The sequence below is a fragment of the Pezoporus flaviventris genome, unplaced genomic scaffold (assembly GCF_033815535.1).
Source record: "Pezoporus flaviventris isolate CSIRO_AGI_PZ_B2104156 unplaced genomic scaffold, CSIRO_AGI_Pfla_v1 ptg000006l, whole genome shotgun sequence".
Taxonomy (NCBI): Eukaryota; Metazoa; Chordata; class Aves; order Psittaciformes; family Psittacidae; genus Pezoporus; species Pezoporus flaviventris.
In genome coordinates this window covers 16,204,705-16,225,053 of record NW_026892554.1, presented here as the reverse complement: position 1 = coordinate 16,225,053, position 20,349 = coordinate 16,204,705, and the positions used below count along the sequence as shown (strand labels likewise).

At 37.0% G+C, this 20,349-nt stretch overlaps 1 protein-coding gene across 2 annotated transcripts in view; it reads right to left on the bottom strand.

The window, feature by feature from the left end:
• The window catches only part of ENTREP2 (endosomal transmembrane epsin interactor 2), a 109,377-nt gene that overhangs the window by 39,544 nt on the left and 49,484 nt on the right, over nt 1-20,349 (bottom strand). For both annotated transcript variants that reach the window (XM_061447117.1, XM_061447118.1), the window contains exon 3: nt 7,926-8,036. In XM_061447117.1, the coding sequence (XP_061303101.1) occupies nt 7,926-8,036 (111 nt within the window). The remainder of the gene's footprint in view (nt 1-7,925; nt 8,037-20,349) is intronic.

Sequence of the window (20,349 nt, the reverse complement as noted above, 5' to 3'; positions counted from 1 at the left end):
AAATGAAAAAAAAATAATAGTTCCAACACCTTTATAATAGTTGTATTATTTATTTTTAATTAGCATACAACTTAGTTCATAAGGCTGGTGTAACAATTTCAGACAATGTTGTTTTTTTTTTCAATTCCTGTAATATTTTAATACTCTCTTTTAAAAAGTGAAAGATCAGACTAAACCCAACTACACGTTTTAATGATCAGATAGTCTCAACTTGTCAAATCAATGGAAAATACAAACCACTATATGTCACTGGGGAAGTCTTGCTTCTGACCCTCTCTGGAAATGGTTTCAACTGTTCAATAAATTCTACAGACAAAGTTTAAAACTTACACTTTGAATTCAGAGCTGTGTTAAATTCAGTGGCCAAATGCTACAGCACACCTGCTATACTATCACCAGGCATACACTAAATCAATGTAGTCTTCAGCTGCTAAAAAGCTTTTATACTGACAGACTTCAGATTTCTACTGCAAGATCATTTATTCCTCTGATTTATGCTGCCCCAGTTCAGTGAAAGATAGACACTGACTCATGATGGCATTTCTAATATGAAATACAGACCCCGAGTCCACCTTTATCTCATGTAATGAACAGGTGTCACAGAAATAAGGCTGAAAAGCCCTGGTCAACATTCCCCATCTATGAGAGATTCTCGATTAATTCAGAAAGATGTTCCATAACTTTGTTTTGCTCAATGACTGTCCCTTTAATTCAGTTCTGAAAAATAGCTAAGAGAGAACTGTTTACATGAAAGTTCCTGCAGAACATCAGAACATCTTAACAGTCACAGCATATTCAAAAGCACCTAAGATTTGCAACCAGACTGCAAAACAAAACCCTATTTTAATCTTATGTTTTTGGAGAGCTTTTAACAATTTGCCCTATTGTGCAACTTTTCCTCCAAATGTTTTTGAAGTGGACTTCCTTGCTAACATGCTTTTGTAATGATGAATGGTACAAAAGATTGAGCATGTCATGACATTCCTGCTCTCAACAATAGAGCAGGAAAGCAGTTTTGAGCCCTCATGCTCCAGAATGCTCATTCCTGCCCTACTGCTGCCTCACACTTGTGCAGATAGGGTGAAGAACTCATACAGCTACCCTGTGACCTTAACAGCGTCAAAACTACCTTTTCTTTTTTTATGAATAGTTTATTTTTAGTCTACATCAGACCTCAAATGTCATTCACTGTGTGGCTTCATAAATACAGAGAGAAGAACAACACTGGCACTAGGAAAGGAGCTGGGATTATTCCTTCCAGCTGCAGGGCTAACATTTACCAGCCTCAGATACAATTAATTTAGCAGTGCCTCCAAACCTGTTCTTTCTCCTCCTTCTCCTGTGTTTACATCTTTTTGGTTGGCAGAGCTCAAGAGTAAAGCCTCACTCATTTCATCTCCTGCACATACTCCCCATCATTCTATATGTATGTAGTATTTGCTTTCCACTTTGTGATTCTTACTTATACTAGTAAGAACAGTCAGTAACCACAGCATAGTTTGTGAACTTTCATATTTATCACAGTTGCACAGTACTTCCATCATCCTGATTTTAAACAACAGTCTGAGTCGCCTTTATACATAAATTGTCTTTAGAGTTTATTTTGGCTTGCCAAAAATCAGTACTGTTACTTCAAAAGTGATAAAAACCATTAATATCTGCCTTTATGTAGCACAGGATCAAAAAAGTAAAGGATCTTCCAACAAAGCAAAAAGAGACTTTCAAACTTAATAAAAATAGATACATGCACACACAGAGAGACCCCTATGTTACAATAAAGTAACAGAAATGTGCACAGACCAGACTTTTTTTCATTTATTTCAATTCACCAAATTCTGTCTAAATATTAAAGGTATCTTAGCAAAGAAGAAATTACTACTGAGGAATTCAAAACAAGGCAGTGAAGTACGAGAAGACCTCACTGATATGTTTATGGGAAGGAACTTCAGTTAATTATAGCAGCTTACACAAAGAGAAAGAGCAGGAGGATCCAGTAAGGAATAAAGTTGAGTGGTAGGGAAATAGCAAGAGAAGAAACTGGCAGGTGAATAAGAATTTTAAAAAGTACATATATTTTCCTGGAATTTTAAAAATTGTTTTTCAATATGCACAGAACTGAACGTAGCTGCAGCATAAAATGGAATACAAAAGAAACCTCAGTTCTGGAATAGGGCTATGCCATTCATCTCTATGTGCTAGACTACTCTTCTGAATAAGGAGCTGTAAAATTGACTAAAACTAAAACATTTATTTTTAAATTAGTAAGTGACATACAATAAGACATGGTACACCCAGTAAAGACAAATAAAGACTAAGAAATAAGACATCACTGACAAAACCCCGTTTTGTGTATAGAATATAAACTAAACTATACAAATTGCTCTATCCACATGTTAAGCAAAAGCTTTAGAGATTCACTTTTTTCATTTTTTCAGACAGACATTTGTAAGACTGAAACGTTAATGAACAGCTTGAGTGGGTAACTGCTCTGTACACATCCTACTCTCATGGACTGAAAGCAGTGTCTGGCAGGTTCGGCAGCTGATCTACAGCTAACCATGGGGAACAAAAGTCCAACCAAATTTTCATAACAAGCCATTAACACTAGCGATGGTTTTTTGTTCCTCAGTGTTGTATATCCCTAAACTGCAGGATAAAGAGCACAAATACTAAATTCACAAATTACACATTCAAAATGCTAACATATGGTGAGTACATATGAACACAAACATATATTATGGAAGGTACAATAAATCTCCAGTGTTTAAAGCAAAATAAGACCTTTGTGTCTCGTTCTTTTTCTTCAAAGAACTACTCTACATATAGAGAGCTTCTGAATTTAAACTCCACAATAGGTACTGTTATCACTTTAAAGTGATGAATGAGTTTGGGAGAAATACTACAGTATTTGGCAAATACTACAGTATTTGGCAGAAATACTACAAGTAAAACAATTTATTCTGAATTTGACTTTTGTACTGTACTGTGCTTGGAAATTTACTAGTATATTTTTGTCTGGTACTCTTACATAGGAAGTTAACTACCTCTCAAACTGCCTGTCAAGAAAAGCTGGATTTTGACTCCTAAACCTACATGGCTGTAAAGTGAATCTGTAACCTAGAAAGGCAATCAAAGGATTTGGAGCTATTTGCACACCCAGTCTCATACTGCACAGATCTACAACACTGAAGAGAGCCATCTAAGGCATTAAAAAGAAAATGTAAGTTTAGAAACTGGCATTTTCCCTTTCTGAGTGAAAAACAGTAATAAAATAACAAAATACATTCAACACATGAAATTCTGTCAAATCCTGTGCTTAAACATAAAGCAGTGTTGTTCACTACAGTACATCTCTCCCTGTTCTTCTACAGGAACAGAACTCTAGAATTTCATATACATGAGCACTTCAACATGGCAATGTAACACATTCAAGTGCAAGCCCCTACCTGACTGAAATGTGATTTTGAATAAGCAAAACCTAAAACGTAAGGTCTGGGCAAAAGAAACTGTTGGTTTGTTGTTTTTTTGTTGTGGTTTTTTTTTGTTGGTTGGTTGTTTTTTGTTTTGGGGGTTTTTAATTATGGTCTGGCAGAGAGCCACAACGGAATTAAACTGCCCTCAGCTAGAAAAATCACACTGTGGCAAGGCTACTTAGCTCCTTCATGAAACTACATCATGGTCTGAAAATTAAAACTAGCAGTTTGAAAACTTGTTTTATCTTCTTTACAAGTTCAGCATTTCACTAGTCCAGAGGAAAATTTGCACATTCCATCTGCAGCAGGAACAAAAATCCCAGGGAAGTACAAATGAAATGTAACTGTTGCCTTTTAATTTACTATCCAAGTACACTGGCTTTGAAAGAAAAAATGGAAAACACCATTTGCAAGATTCTTGCTTAAGTGACAGTCTTCATTAACCTGGAGAAAAAACCAAAGGTATCCTTTGAATTCTGCCACAAGAAAACAAATGGGGAAAGCACCTAGTCAGGAAGTTCCTATATGCCCACCCACCAAACCCTTTAACCCCAAAATGCCTACCCCAGGGGCAAAGCCTACTTCTACCTGTGAATCCTCTGCTTAGCCACTGAAAGCATTCCCATGATACAACTCCCTTCCTTCACTGCTGATTAGAACAAGACTGGAGAAGACAAGATCATGGAAGGAAGAAGGGGGGGCAAATACACAGTTAAAGAACCCAAGGCTATTTTAAAGTTCAGATCAAATGAGGTCCCATCAAAATCACTGAAGTTAGAGGAGATTTTGGAACAACATAAACTTCCAAACAGAAAACACCCCAAAACCCTGAAACATGACTAAGGGGGGGGGGGGGGGAAGAGCAATCCTTCCTGAATCAGCACTTTTTCTTTTTTTTTTTCCTTTTCTAAATGTCACCTTATCCAAAATGAATTTATTCCTTTTACTTTTCATCAGTGGTCTGAGAATTTAACTTCACAGCTCTGTCACTGCTTACTTCTGCAGCAGTAGTTTTCCTGCTAGAGGTGGTGAGTCCAACTAAAACTGAAGAAGATACATGGGCTACATAACAAAAAGAGAGATCATTGAAGATAACATTTAAAAGACCAAAAAGACTTTTGGTTGACTTGGGTCTTTTTCTTGGTAGTGAACATCTAACCACTGGCTACAGCCAGTGCTGTCTTTGTCTATGAATGTGCTAATTAAGCAGAATTTTGCTTGTATCAACTTTTTGTCCCTGTGTTCAGCTGTAACAGTTATTTTTCTCCTTCTTAGTAGATGGTGCAGTGCTGTATTTTCAACTTTAGCCTGAGAACAGTGCTGATAACACACCGATGTTTTTAGCTGTTGGTAAGTAATGCTTACTCCAATCAAGGCCTTTTCAGTCTCATGCTCTGCCAGTGAGGAGGGGCACAGGAAGCCAGGAAGAAGCAGAGACAGGACACCTGACCCAAACTAGCCAAAGGGGTATTCCATACCATAGCAGGTCATGCCCAGTACATAAACTGGGGGAAGTTACCCGGAAGGCCCAGATCACTGCTCAGGTTGGGCTGGGTATTGGTTGGCTGGCGGTGAGCAGCTGTATTGTGCATAACTTGTGTTTGGTGTTGTGGGTTTTTTTCCCCCCTTTTAGCTTTCTATTCTCTTCCCTTGTTATTTCCCTTATCATTATTACTATTGGTGGTAGCAGCAGTGGTTTGTGTTATACCTTAGTTACTGGGCTGCTCTTATCTCAACCCTTGGGATTTACATTCTTTTGATTCTCCTTCCCATCCCTCTGGGAGGGGGGGGGTGGGGGGGGTGGGGCAAGAAGATGGAGGAGTGAGCGAGCAGCTGTGTGGTTCTGAGTTCTGGCTGGGCTTAAACCATGACACCCACAATGCCACTTCACTGATTCTCATTAATTTGACTTTCTTCCTTTTGTCCTACAGCTCTATTATAGATTGTATTAGGAGAAAATGCTCCCTTTGATTAGTCTGAGTCTTTCTGCTTGGTGCAAAGGCGTTTGAGGAATCCCAACATTATCACAATACATCCCAGAACAGAGATCACATACAGCTAGGTGGTGTTATTAAATGATAAATGCTGTCCACGTGTTTAAACATAGACAAAAAGCACATACATAATTACAGTTACCAGTAGTCTGAGTAAGCAACTCAGATTTTTAGGCTTAGGGATTTTTCAGTAGGCTTTGTTGAGTAGCCCTGATTTCTAATGGCTGTCTAAAAGCAACTAGAAAAGCAGACACACACACAGAGCAGCATCCATGCATGCACTAAGCTGCGACAGCACCAATGGCACTGTTCTTACTACATGCATTCTTCTCCATCTGGGACAGAATTTGCTGTTTAAATTCTATTCACCTGGCCTACTGGACATCTGTCAAAACCGTGTCACTACTGACACTGGTTACTACTGAGTCAGGGGTGAAAGTACAAATGGATCCCCTCAGACATATATACACATATACACACTTTTTTTTTTCATTTATTACTATAGTTAATTGAATGTCAAAACCAGTAAGTAGTTAAGAACATGCTGGTTCTGAAAAAAATTGTATCATACAATACAGAAATTCTAGGGAATTTTGTCAACTAATCAACCAACGAGGCACTGAGCAAGGAAGAGGTAAATTCACATTTCCGAAACTCCAGTGTTCCTTCCTTTACTTTTCTTTAGGGTTTTGATACTATCCTACATGAGAGATGTGGCAAAGTTGGTATTGCTTGAGAATACGGAACATGATGCATCAACCAGCGGAGCGTGATGTGTAGATACAAGCCTAAGATATTCATTAAAATGACACTCCAGGTCAAAATACTACACAGTGTTTGAAAATTATAGCAGAAAGTCACAGAATATAGTTATGTAGTTGCATTGTATAGTTAGGAAAGTTTGTTGCATGTAAGTTACATAGCTGCACTGTAAAGTTAGGAAATTTAGTCTGAAAGACTATTCTTTCTTCCATGCAGATACAAAGACATTTTTGTAAATCTTCATGGAAGTTCTGATATAAACACAGCCCCTCAAAGTAACTTCTAAATAGTCTTAATATCAAAGCAAGGATCTCAAATTAGTAAGACTCGCTTCAAAGATCTTCCACAAAGAATACCTATGATACTTCTTTTTTGTGTGGAAAAAAAAACCCACCACCGAAAAAAAACCCCAAAACTCCCCAGTAAATAAACCTAGTTTCCCATAGCACTCCAAAGCACAGCATGATGCATCTTTTAACAGCTCCAGGATACACAAGTTGATTTTTCCACCTCTGCAACACAATGCCTACTACCCATCAAAATGAGAGCCAAAAGCTTTATCAAGAGTTTCCCAGATGAAATATTTTATAGGGAAAACCCTCCCTTCCTCTCTTTGGGTCACTGCTGGTTTTCCACTATCTGGCTCCATCTCTCTGATTCTACAAAGCCTTTACCCAATCACACCTCAAAATCACAAGCACTGTAGAAAGCTTAGCAGACTACCTAAGCTTTTCCAGACTATCTAACTGATGGAGCTGCAGATACACCCTTCTGAAACAGGATGAGTTATAGGAAAACTAAACACAGGTTTAAAAGCTGCTAAACATATGAAGCCATACCACAAGTCAGGCCCAAATGGTTTCCTGTCCTGTGTTTTCCAGGTGCCTTTCAAAATATTTACCAAAACATTTTAACTTGGTTTTATTAAATATATGGTGTACAAACAGAAGCCTGAAGGATTTTACTGGGCTGGGAGAGACAACTGTTTTGTTATATACTTTGTAGGAGAGATTTCAGACCGAGAATTTAGTTTTGTAGACATCTTCACAGGTTTCAGTGCCTGAAACACATTCTTAAGAAAACATGTTCTCAAGTGTTAAGAACATGTTCTTTTTTTCCTGAGATACTAACAAAGAGTTGAGGTATACTGTACCTCTTAATAATTTAGAGCATGCCAAATCATGATAATTTTTAGCATTTTGTATTTTATTTAACATAAGTAACATACATTTGCTTTGGAAATTAAAATTAAAAAAAAAGAACTAATTTAGGTTGGCAAATAAAATATTAACATCCATACACCAAAATGTTATTTTCAGTACATCTTTGAAATATATTGGCTAAGGAGCTATTGGATGAAATCCTGATACTGCTGACATCAAGTGGTAATCACTGCATTGCTTTGATGTAGCCTGTATTCTGCTTATTTGGCTGAAGTATCATTTGTACCATGACACTAAGCAGCAAGGTGTTCTAATATTAAAATTTACTTTTTAAAGTGACAAAACACTGTGAATACATTAGCACTTTAACTCTCAAACTTTTCCCAATATGATTTTTCATGCTGTAATGTCTATGGATGGCTGTACTAAACACATACTGTTTTGCAAATTAAAGGAATATGTGTGAAAAACCTAAACAAATGAAAAATAAAAATCCATTGACCTTTATAAGAGACTTGTTTTCCATTACTCACCAACTGACATCCTTCCAGGGACTTTACCAGCTGAGCATTCTGACAAGAGAGAATGGAACCAGCCAAGTTCAGCATTACGCACACTGCAGACAGCAGCATGAAAAAGGTTATCTGGAAAAAGAAAAACCCAACAAAAAACCAAACAGCCTATTATTCTTCACTGCAAGAGGCAAACAAGAAAAGCTATAATTTAGACACATATGAACTTTCAATCTGTCATATAATGACAGGCTGGACATACATGGATAGTGACATCTTATACTTTTTAAAGAAGAAAGAGTATTTAATCTGAAAACACCCAGTCTTACACTCTAAGAGAAAGCTAAATCAAAACTAGACTTGACTATCATCTATTTCCCTCCAGCCATTTTAAAATGATCCATTTATCTCCCAGTTCTGTAGCACACTCTTAAAATTTAATGGGTTTTATGAATGAGGATTGTTAAGTAGTAAGACTTGAAAAAAGTATTTTTATAATCAAAAGTAGTCTTAAAAATTTAAAACCCTTCTGATGAGGATTTCAGTATCTTAACCAGGAAAAGTATTTGTGAATATCACTCACTGTGAATTTGTACAAGTTGGGAAAAAGGGTGAATAAAATTCTGGATCTATATAACGGCCTAGTTTTTGAACAACAATTACAATTTGAACAGCATCCTCCATATCACCTCTTGTGTTAATTACTCATTTAGCCTCTTTTCAAATTACGTTAAAACAGTTATTAACTCGATTGCATCAGCTTAAATGCCATTTTATTGCTTAAACTGTAAAAAACCCGGCCCAGTGTGGGCAGACAGAAAGCTCAGTATGGAGGGAACTCAGTATACAGGGAAATAGAAAAGCAATAGCAGTAAGAGACCAAGAATAAACATGTGCTTAATATCTGGTCACCTTCAATATTTATTGTTCATGTTCCCATAACAGTCATAACAACTCCTATTGAGTGATCTGAAATTCATAAGGAATTCTTTTGCATCTTTTTTTCTGTATGAATGCCCATAGTTTATAATCTTTCACTCTTCTCATGTTATCTTTTGTCAATGCATGTGTCATGACTATTTTTGGCAATGGTTGTATTTTTTTTTAGTTTTTTTCAAACGAAAACCAAGAACTTGAATAATTTCCCTCTTCACCAAATTGACTGAAAAATTCACGATTGATACATGTAAGGGTTAAATTTTATCTCCATTGCATATTTTGAAAAAAAAGCAGTATTTCAACTATTTTTACAATGTAACACTCCTATATTGTTTGTATGAAAAAGAACTCTGGACAAACCCGTGTCTAAGTCAAAGTTCTGGGGAAAAAAAGGCATACTGCAATCATGTAATAATGGACAACTAGATAATATGTCTGTTATACTGTCACATATGAAGAGAAACACTGATAATCTAAGTAATATAAAATCTGCACTAATTGATACCTTGCAGACTCAGTATTTATATAACCCCTCATTACTATTTCATTTGTATTTTTAAACATTGTAACCTGTGAGATTTATGCACTTATTTTTGCCAATACCGGCAAAAATTAATATACTTGATAGAGTGACAGTTGTTAAAACACCAAGATTTCTAACATACGAAACATGTATTTTACATACTTGTTCCAGCCCTTTAACTGCAAATTCATTTAAACAGCTAACGGAACTTTCACCAAAAAAGGAAATTGATTTCTTTTTATTTACTTGTTTTGCTATTTATTTTTTGTATTGCTAGTATTTCAATTGCTAACCTTGTACTGCAAATTTTCCTGAAATAAATTCACATTATTGGTTGTATCATATCCCTTTATATGAACCACAGACATGAAAATTCACATTTTTAAAGAAGTCCTGATTGCCTTACAGAAAGGAGCAGCCAGGTGTGCAAACAGACATGAAAATCTGTTTGATTCAAAAAAAGGCAAACATCTGACACCATTTCTTTGACAAGTACAGTTTTCATATGAAATTTCAGCATTTCAAAACCCACCAAAGTAACAGAAGGCAAACATCCTCTAACTCGATGTTTATTGACTTGGGTAGGCTCACAGGAAATGAAAAATACATGCTGCAATGCTAAGGCTGATGAAATCCAGTCCTTTGCTGACATGTAATCTTTAATATATACTAAACAGAACTGTGTATAATCTCAACAACAAATCCTCTTTATAGTTCTGCTACAACACTGAATAGTAGTTAATTCTTCACGGTTAAAACATTTATTAAGTTGTCCCCTCATTAATCACTGGTAGAACCAATGCAGCATTTGTTGCTCGAAGATCCTTCCTCAGCTCATGAAGTCTACAGAGTCCTGAAAGCTCAAAGAAAATACAGTCCCCTATGCTGAAGGAACACCTACTGTATCACATTTACTCCAAATGCCTTTCTTTAGTGACATACCTTAAGGAAAAGACAGATCCCAAACAGATTTGGAAGCTATGACAAGCACTTCTTTGGAAACCTGAACAAACACCACCCTACCGCGCACCCGCTGTAATCTCCACATTATTAACTAAAGGACAGAAGTTGTGTTACAAATTTTAGTTGCCAGCTTCAGATTCTTCCCAGCATCACAGCTGACACGGTTTACAACCCATGCTAGGTTTATCTGTCTTTACAGTACTTTCACCATACTTTCATTAACGATGAAACCTTTACTGGTGTTTCCAAAATAACATCTTCCTCTTGTCACATGCAAAGACAAGAGAGAAGAATTCAGCACTCTGTCATCTAACATGCTCTTTCAATTTCTGCTCTTCTCTTTGAGTCTAAGTCTCACATTGTGTATAGAAATTGCATTTAAAAGTGACAGCCACCAGTGACATGGTCAAGTATCAAACACTGAAGTTCTCTTTTACACTTGTATTCCTTGTTTCGCTATTTTATGCCTCACTCCTCAATGTTCCAGGCAAGGCATTACCTCAACCAGGCATGCAGTTAGAAGGGAAAACTCAGGTCCCATGCAAGCCTTTTGCAACTACATTAGCTCTTGCAGAGCACAAAAACCCTAATAAAAGTAATTTAAGAACTTCAGCATCTTTCCTTAATGCTTCTCAGCTAAATACCAAGAACACTTTTCACTGATGGAACAGGACATACCAGTTACACTGTTCTCAAAGTTTTTGAGTTCATCACCATACTGGAAGCCACAATAGAGAAAAGGAGGCATAAAAATATCGATTACCCCACTAACAGGCATAAAAAAACTAGGTTCAGAGACTTAATGTTTTTATCACAGTTGGTCTTTTCTAAGATTGGCACGGGTACAGCAGTAAAAATAAACATCTGCAGCCCTCTGAAGGAGTGGTCATTGTGGATTATAATGGAGATCCAACAACACATATGAAACACTGTAAATAAAGTTAGATATACATTATCCATGAAATGAAGTGTCTATCTAATTTCCACATTAAATTTTTCCTCTAAAAGTGAGCTACTGATGTTTGCCCCAAGAGCTCAGTGAGATACACCTGAAGGAGCAGTATAAAACTATTAGTAAAAAGTGTAAAATGCAGTTAAACAAATGTTAAGGGCAAGAGCTTAGAGCTTACACTGAAGAATGCACAAAATAAGTGTCAGACACTGAAGGGCTATGACATCTTAATCCCGCTGTAAAGCTACAGTATTACATTCTTTACCTTTCTAGCTATGACATATAAATAAGATAAAATATTCCCAGAATTCAGGACTATGCATTAATACCACTGAGCTCCAAAAGCTTTAGATCTACCAAGAATTAGTATATAACCAAAAACTGAAGCCAATCAATTTATTACTACATGGAGTTAGCATTAATTAATTTGAGAAGTCAAAGCTGGTCTTCTATACAAAAAATAATACGACTTCCTACTTTAATTGTTACCATATTCCTAAAATAATTCTACAAAATTAATTAGCTCTGCTCTGAGGCAATGATTTAAACTGATAGAACTCACAGTTGGAGATGCCATCTTACACCTGGAATAATAAATTAATAATGGCTTAATTCTCTTCATGACCTTAGTCTGCTTCTTTCATTTTCAATTTTTAAGCAAATTTGAGGTTCAGGTTACATTAAGAACTTTCTCCTGACCTTCTTGTAACTTGTGTCTTTAAGAATAAAACTATTTAAAGAGCAAGTCTTCACAGCAGGTCTCCACCAGAAGAAAAAAAAGTTCTCCAATGCAAGGGGAGGCTGAGACCAGAGCCTAACAGATAATCTTTGAGTACTCCTGAAAGACAGGGAAGAAGAACATTTGATTGTAGGGACAGATTGCAACAGCAAGCAACCCTACCAGTTTCTACTTAATAAACAATTACATCGCTTCTTTGCAGAAGCCTCAACTTCTATGATCATATGATTCTGTGAATCTCTCAGATTTCACCTGAAATAAAACAATTTCTATGCTACTTGATATCTTGGGTTTAGCAGTAGCAGTCAATTTTTCTCCTTCTTGGTAGCTGGTGCAGCGTTGTGTTTTGACTTTCAGCCTAGGAACAGTGCTGATAACACCACTGATAACACCGATGTTTTTAGTTACTGCGCGGCAATGTTTACTCTGACCAAGGACTTTCTGAGTCTCACGCTCTGCCAGGGAGAAGGGGAAGCTGGGAGGAAGCAGAGACAGGACGCCTGACCCAAGCTAGCCAAAGAGATATTCCATACCACAGCACATCATGCCCAGGATGTAACTGAGAGTTATCCGGAAGGGCGCGGGGGTCTTCTGGGTCAGGCTCGTTTCGGCACGTGGTATCGTATTCTCTCCCCTTGTTACTTCCTTTATCATTATTATCATTGGTGGCAGCAGCAGTGATTTGTGTTATACCTTAGTTACTGGACTGTTCTTATCTCAACCCATGGGAGTTGCATTCTTTCGATTCTCCCCATCCCTCCAGGAGCAGGGAAGGGGGGGGGGGGGGGGGGGGGGGCAAGGAAAGAAAGAGGGCGGAAAGCGGGGAGTGAGTGAATGAGCTGTCCGGCTGGGTTTAAAGCACAACACTCGATCATCACTTTAAAAAGTTAAAAAGTTTGATCTAGGACTACAAATTTCAAAACCAGCCTCCTCTACCCAATTTATTAAAAGAAAATTGGTGAATTTTAAATCTATGTCATGGAATTTGAATTTCTATAGTTGAGTATAATACAGCTAGAGCTCGTCTTTAAAACACCTACCATAGCACCATAACCACCTGTAGTGGAAAAGATAAGGAACAACCTTATCTTTCCTTTTATTCCGCCTGTTCAGGAACCAAAGCCTCAGTGAAAGTTCAGAGACTGGGTCACGCTAACAGATTCTCCAGGTTTTGTCAGACTCTTTCCCAGTTAAATTTTCTGGATTTATTTCATTATGGCTTTACACATACATCTGGACTATCTGTAAAAAATGAGAATGTGAACACAAACCCTTTTTTCAGTGGTTTGAAATTTGATGAAAAATGCTCTTCAAAAGTTGTATGTTATGTTCATTTGTATTTTGATCAGTAAGAGGAAACTAGATTCATGCTATTGTTTTCTTACCAAACTTTTAGAGTTCCTATTTGTCTTTATAAGTCACAAACAAAAATACTGCATATGAGACTGAATAATTAAATTATAAGTAAACTTACTGATCAAGAATTATTTGTGATTTTGTCTTTAGCTAAACTACAATGTTGCTTAGTTTCAACAATACCCTGGGAAATTCACTACGATTTTGTTCAGTCTTATGATTATACTTACACATTTGATGCAGGTATCTTTCCCTGCTGTGCAGGAAGAGTTATACTTCCCAAAACTTTGGAGAAGAGTCAAAAATAAATATATAATTCAGCAAATTTCTCACCCTATTAGTTTTTATTCCTTCAAAAAGCTGGCAGAATGCAGCAGTGTAAAAGAAGGCTCTGTGCAGAAGATCTGGGGCAGAGCCACATGAAGGTCCCCCCTTTACACTCCCTCACAGGCAAGAAAAATCTGGTTTAATTTGCATTACTGAAATTTTCAAACAGAATGATGCTAGCTTAAAGCAGAAATGATTCTCACAGCAACAGTACTGAACATAATCCTTCAAAAGAATAATAACCAACTGCTAGATTCTTCTGTTTTGTTTTTTTTTCCAGATACGAATTTTAGTAGTAAGAGCTTTTACTGGAATAATACAGTAAAAAACAAAAATAAGCCAAATACCTTTTGAAAATTCCCTCCTTTTAGTAAGTGGAGAAAAAACTGTTTGAGGCACAGAACACAGGAAATTATCCACCATAATGCAGCTTATGCTGGTGTTGAATAGCAAAACAAGAATTTTCATATAGATCAAGCAAAAGTGGAATAATATGCCTTCAAGATCTAATCAGCTTGCCAGTCACCAATATTTATGAAGACTATCTTTCCACCAAGTAAAACAAATGCACTGGCTTATTTCGTTCCCCCAGCAGCAACAGTAAAGAAAACAGAAAAGATGCCAGATCATACACAGTCCTGCTGTTCAATCTGCCCACAATATGTTCATACTTAACAACTGCTTGATCTCCTCCCCTTTTGTGTTAATTTGTAAGTATAAAAAAGATCATAAATCATTAAGATTACTTTACTGAAAAAAAAAATATCAACCTACTCATGTTTCTTTGAATAATACACCTATACACATATTCCACAGATTTATGTTCTTATATTTTTTCCAAAGTATTGCAAATGCTTTCAAGTGATTCCATTGTGGTTTGTTCAGAAGTAAAATTAAAGCTTACCCTCTAGAGAAAGTTTCATGTCTGAGGTAGGTACGTTGCCTTTGGAGATAAAGAAATTAAGCATATTGGGTTATTTCATACATGGGTCATGTCTAGAGACCACTTTGCTAGGTCAAGTATCTGTACAGGTCTTCATCTGACTGATCAAAGCATAAACAAAAGACATGCAGGGTTGTTGAAGACTTTTTTATGTGTTCTTCAGTAGAACGAACATGACTTAACTCAAAGTTGAATTACATTTGAAACAAAAACTAGGGGATACTTGCCTTTCAGTCATTTATGTGCCCTTAGGAAAAGGGAACCACACACTGGGTATTCAGGATAACCTCTGCTTCTGAATTATTTGAATGATACCAAAAAAGAGCACCCTCCATGCATGAGTCTACAAATAGAAATACTACATTCTGGGACTCTAACAAGGAGGCAGTTAGCAGACTCTGGCTTAATGCTATCAATACAACTGTAACGAACATTATGCACTCCTCTTTAAATTCTCTTTTGTCATGACCTCTCTGGCAAATAACAATTACTAGAAAGGACAATCCCAATCAAAAGAAAAATGGTTAATTATAATGAATGCTCTGATAAATGCCAGTTATTTCTACCATATCAGCCTGAGGCAAAGTATTACTGCAGGATGGGTGTTAGCTAAAGAAAGCAAACTGAAATTTGGCAAGGGATTCTATGATCCTATGAATTATCCCACTTAAATACTCCAGAGATTGGTTTTAACTGAATTTAACTGAATTACATACTTCTGAAAACAGTTTAAAAACAAACATGCAGAGCATATCAAGACTGAGTTTTTATCATTGAATCCCAACATGCACATTTAAGAAGAGACCACACCACAGTCAGCTGCACAGAATGAAAAATCAGCTCTCACCATGCCTTTACAAGGGACAGCTGTAATAAAGGTCCTTACATATCAAAAGAAAAAAAAATAATTAAAAATTTAAGCTCTAACCTAAGCTTATGGTATCTTTCTCCTATAAAGGATGTTATTTATAGTCCTATCTAGTAAAATTTGTAAACGTGCCTCTAAAAATAAAGAGCACCAGGAAAGAAGCCTGCATATACTGAAAATGTTGAAAATACAGTAGAGTTATTGCTTATTTCTCCTATTCTGACCACTGTTATTCCTTTTTCACATGTCCGACACAATGCTATCTTTGATAACTGATTACAAATATTTGAAGGGTAATTTGGAAAACGTATTCACTGAACTATACTAAAAATAAGGAAAGAGCTTTTGAAATCATCACTTTCTGCAACATCCCCAGCTTTCTTAAGAGGATACAAGTGTAAGAATGCACATGTATTTAATGAATACTATGAACATATGTGAATAACTGTTATTTTACAGACCTTCAAGGGAAAAAATTTTGTGCCTAATGAATGTCTATATTCCAGTTCATTAACTGGCCTTTCTCTTTATTCCGTATTTGCACAAAGACTATACTATGTTCTTTCTTCAAGCAAGAATTCAAGAACGTCCAGACTTCAAAGGAATGGAGGCAGAAGGTGAATATATACATAGAGCTCTTCCTGAGCTCTTAACTACTGTTAAGTAACTGGTTTCTTCTCCATGTTATTAATATTCACTTTCTGGATAGCTCTAAATACTATCCTCCTCTATTACCACAAATTACCATGAGATGATCAACAGAGCCCTCCATGTGAAATCAATCACAGAACAATCCTATCAACAGAAGCCTAACCCCCACAACTCTCTGTAAAGATTGTACTAGATAAAAAAACTGAATGGTATTTCAAATGACAATTTTCTTTTGGTATTAAAGATGAAGCCAGTAAAAATATGGCTACACACTGAGACCCAGCACAGTTAACACTGCATACTGGACAAGGATCTACCCAGTAGGCTTGTAGCAGGACTTGACATACTACAAAATTAATTGATACCTACAAAGTGAAGAGCACCTCTAAATCTTTCAGCTAGATACAAAACAGTTAGTGTGCACTTCCGAAGTGCTATCTCTCATACACATAGAGTTATGTTTTTCGGAAAAGCAACGCCTGAAGAGATGCTTCAGAACTACACGCATAAAGTCTGGATTAAAAATGGTTGCCTTACAATAGGCTCCGTGATGTCATGATGAGCTATTTAAAAAAATACTTCCATTTTCTAAAACTTGCCATTTCAGTCGGAGTCACCTTCTGCTAAGAAAAATTCTGAATGATTATGCCTTATTGACCTTTTTCAGGGCAGTAATGACTCTTGTAAAATTGGATCTGTCTTATTCAAGACAAAAAGCCATCATACCTATCATTACTCCTGCCACATTTATCTTATGCTTTTCCCATGAAGTAACCGGGACTACACTCAACACTGGGTTTAAACTGTGACATACATAACAAGATACTATGGCTTGCTCTGTATTTCTTTCCCAATAACACCTAGCATTTTATGTCTACTGCTAAACACCAAGTACTGAACTTCTCAACCACATTAAATATATATAGACATATCTAATGTGGTTTAATATATATACATTTTAATATACACATGTATGATTTATGAATCAACAAGAATAGCTGTAGGAAAATGAGCATGTCTCTGTAAAGTACTGTAGAAGTAGATCAAAACTTGCAGCATGGTATTTTACTTAAGAAGCGCATATATTAAGTGGAGCCTCTCCCAGATGAGTTAACTCTTACTGAGCAACTGAGCTTACTCAAGGCAAGGAAGATTGCTGGAAGTGCAAAACACGGGCCAGGGTGTCTCTGCACAGAGCAGAGCTCAAAGAGCAGGCAGAGCAGGCAGCAGCAGCCAGGTTGCACAGAGGGCAGAAGAAACCATGTTAGGAACTTGACAGAAAGAAACAGAGCAGTGCGTAGCCACCTGGAAAATTACTGAGGAAAGCAAGGATTCCCCATAAAGCTACCTAGATTCTGAGAAGATTAATATAAAATAAAAAAAAAACCAACCTTTTAAAAATTTGCATCTTTTCTTCCTTAGTTCCATTACAAAGGTAACTGTTATAGTTTATGTTGCAAGAAAAACTGGCTTTAAAAGCGTACCAGTTCACTATAGTAGAATGCCTGGACAGCTGTTGTGGTTTAAACAAAGTCAGCCATAAATCACGCAGTCGCTCTCTCACCCCCCCCCCCCCTTTTTGCCCTTCCCCTGCTCCTGGAGGGATGGGAAGGAGAATCGAAAGAATGCAACTCCCACGGGTTGAGATAAGAACAGTTTAGTAACTAAGGTATAACACAAATCACTACTGCTACCACCAATGATAATAATGATAAAGGAAATAACAAGGGAAGAGAATACAACACCTCACCACCCGCCAACCAATAACTCGCCCCTCCAGCCCAACCAAGCACTGACCAATAGCTAGTCCAACCCTGCAGTTCTCTAGCCCGACCGGGTAACTCTCAGTTACCTCCTGTGCATGACGTGCTGTGGTATGGAATACCTCTTTGGTCAGTTTGGGTCAGGTGTCCTGTCCCTGCTTCCTCCCAGCTTCCCTCCTCCCTGGCTGTTGCAGTTTAAACCCAGTCAGGCAGCTCGTTCACTCACTTCCCCCCCTTCTTGCCCTCCCCCTACTCTCGGAGGGATGCATAGGAGAATCAAAAGAATGCAACTCCCACAGGTTGAGATAAGAACAGTTTAGTAACTAAGGTATAACACAAATCACTACTGCTACCACCAATAGTAATAATGATAAAGGAAATAACAAGGGAAGAGAATACAACACCTCACCACCAGCCAACCAATAACTCACCCCTCCAGCCCGACCAAGCACCAACTGATACCTCCTCTAACCCTGCAGCTCCCTAGCCCTTCTGGGTAACTCTCAGTTCCATCCTGGACATGACGTGCTGTGGTATGGAATACCTCTTTGGTCAGTTTGGGTCAGGTGTTCTGTCTCTGCTTCCTCCTGGCTTCCCCTCCTCCCTGGCAGAGCATGAGGCTCACAAAGTCCTTGGCCAAACCAAAGCATCATTGTTATCAGCTCTATTCCCAAGCTGAAAGTCAAAACACTGCACTGCACCAGCTATCAAGAAGGAGAAAAATGACTGCTACTGCTGAACCCAGGACACTGGCAGAGCATGAGACTCACAAAGTCCTTGGTCAGAGTAAACATTACCGAGCAGCAACTAAAAACATTTGTGCTATCAGCACCGTTCCCAGGCCAAAAGTCAAAAACACAGTGCTGCACCAGCTACTAAGAAGGAGAAAAAATGACTGCTACTGCTGAACCCAGGACAACAGCTCTATCTCAAATCCTCTGCCAATGCTCGGTCCTACCATGAACAAAAACCAAAGCGCAGCTCTTCAACTAAGTTAAAAAGAAGCATAAACTAGACAAATTTAGACTAAGATATGGAATTTTAGTAAGATTTATTAATAATTGGAATAATGCATCTATGAGCATGAAGGAATGTTCACCACAAAGAGAACAACAGAGAACACTTTTTAAATATTTGTAAACTTGTTTTGGACTATATGCCACAACTAAAGGAAATTTTGCAGGCTCATGATCAAGGTTGCCTGGGCTGTTGTTTTAAGAAGACACAGTACATGATTTTATTGATCCTTTCTGCTCTTCTATTTTATTCAGCTATAAAGTATGCAATGTAAAAATATTGGAAGATAAAACTCAAACTTCATTTAATATCAGATTATTGAATACCTACCTCACATAATTTTAAAATGAAACCATTTAAAAAACTTACTACACAGAAATGGCTATCAAACCAATACTGTTAATGGTTTGCAAGTGCATGAGAAACAACAAAATTCAACTTTCCATTATTTGCCTCACAACAGCTATTCTTTTGCTTCATGATAAAATTTTATCTCTTTCAAAATTATTTCTCAACACTTGCCAAAAAGGTGGAACTGACGGCCATACAGATTATTTCCTTAAGTGCAATCAGAGTAAAGAACTGCAACACAACAGAGAGCTTAGCATTTTCATATGTTTTTGTTATTTCTGCAACGCTATATTACAGCAGTATCAGTTTACAATTTATTTTAATATTTTTAGGGAACTGTAACAGGGAGCCTGATTTAGTAATAGAGCCCTCATGTTCTCAGCTCAGAAATATTAAGTAGAAATTCTCAAAACTAGATACTTTATCATCTATTCTGCTGTCTTGATGCTAATTAACAGTCAGACACACCTTGCTGAAGTGTGTTAAAAGGAACAAAGTAATTCTAGGAAGCTTGGTAACCAAACAATTTTTCCCCTGAAGCATAAAAAGAAGCTACTATACAAAATCTAATAGCCCATAGAGTACTTGAGCTGTAATTTGAGAATGAAGCACTGGGTAACTTTCAGTCCTACTTGAAAATGAAAAGCTTAGTCCAAACAGATACTTTTATTATTTGCTTTGCTGGTTATACTGTCTCCCTGCCATTCTAGACCTCTAGATCTAGATCTGCAGTAATTAATTCTCATACCTAAAATAAACTTTTCAGCCTGTTTCAAACCCTTTTCATGCCCTAACAGCAGTCCATTCTCTCTTTGACCACAAGCCAGATTTAAACTTGTAACTACCTCAGCCATATCAGTTTAATTTTCCTTCCAACATATTCTGTGAGGACATAAAAATTACCTAATAAAATACTATTTCTCTAAAATGTTCCATGACAGTAGCAGAACATGGTTAGGTTAGGAAAGAAGACATTTTTCTATACCAGTTTTGTATATAAAAAAAATAAATATTTAAATAAAACAGCCAGCTAAATAAGTAAAACAGAAACAT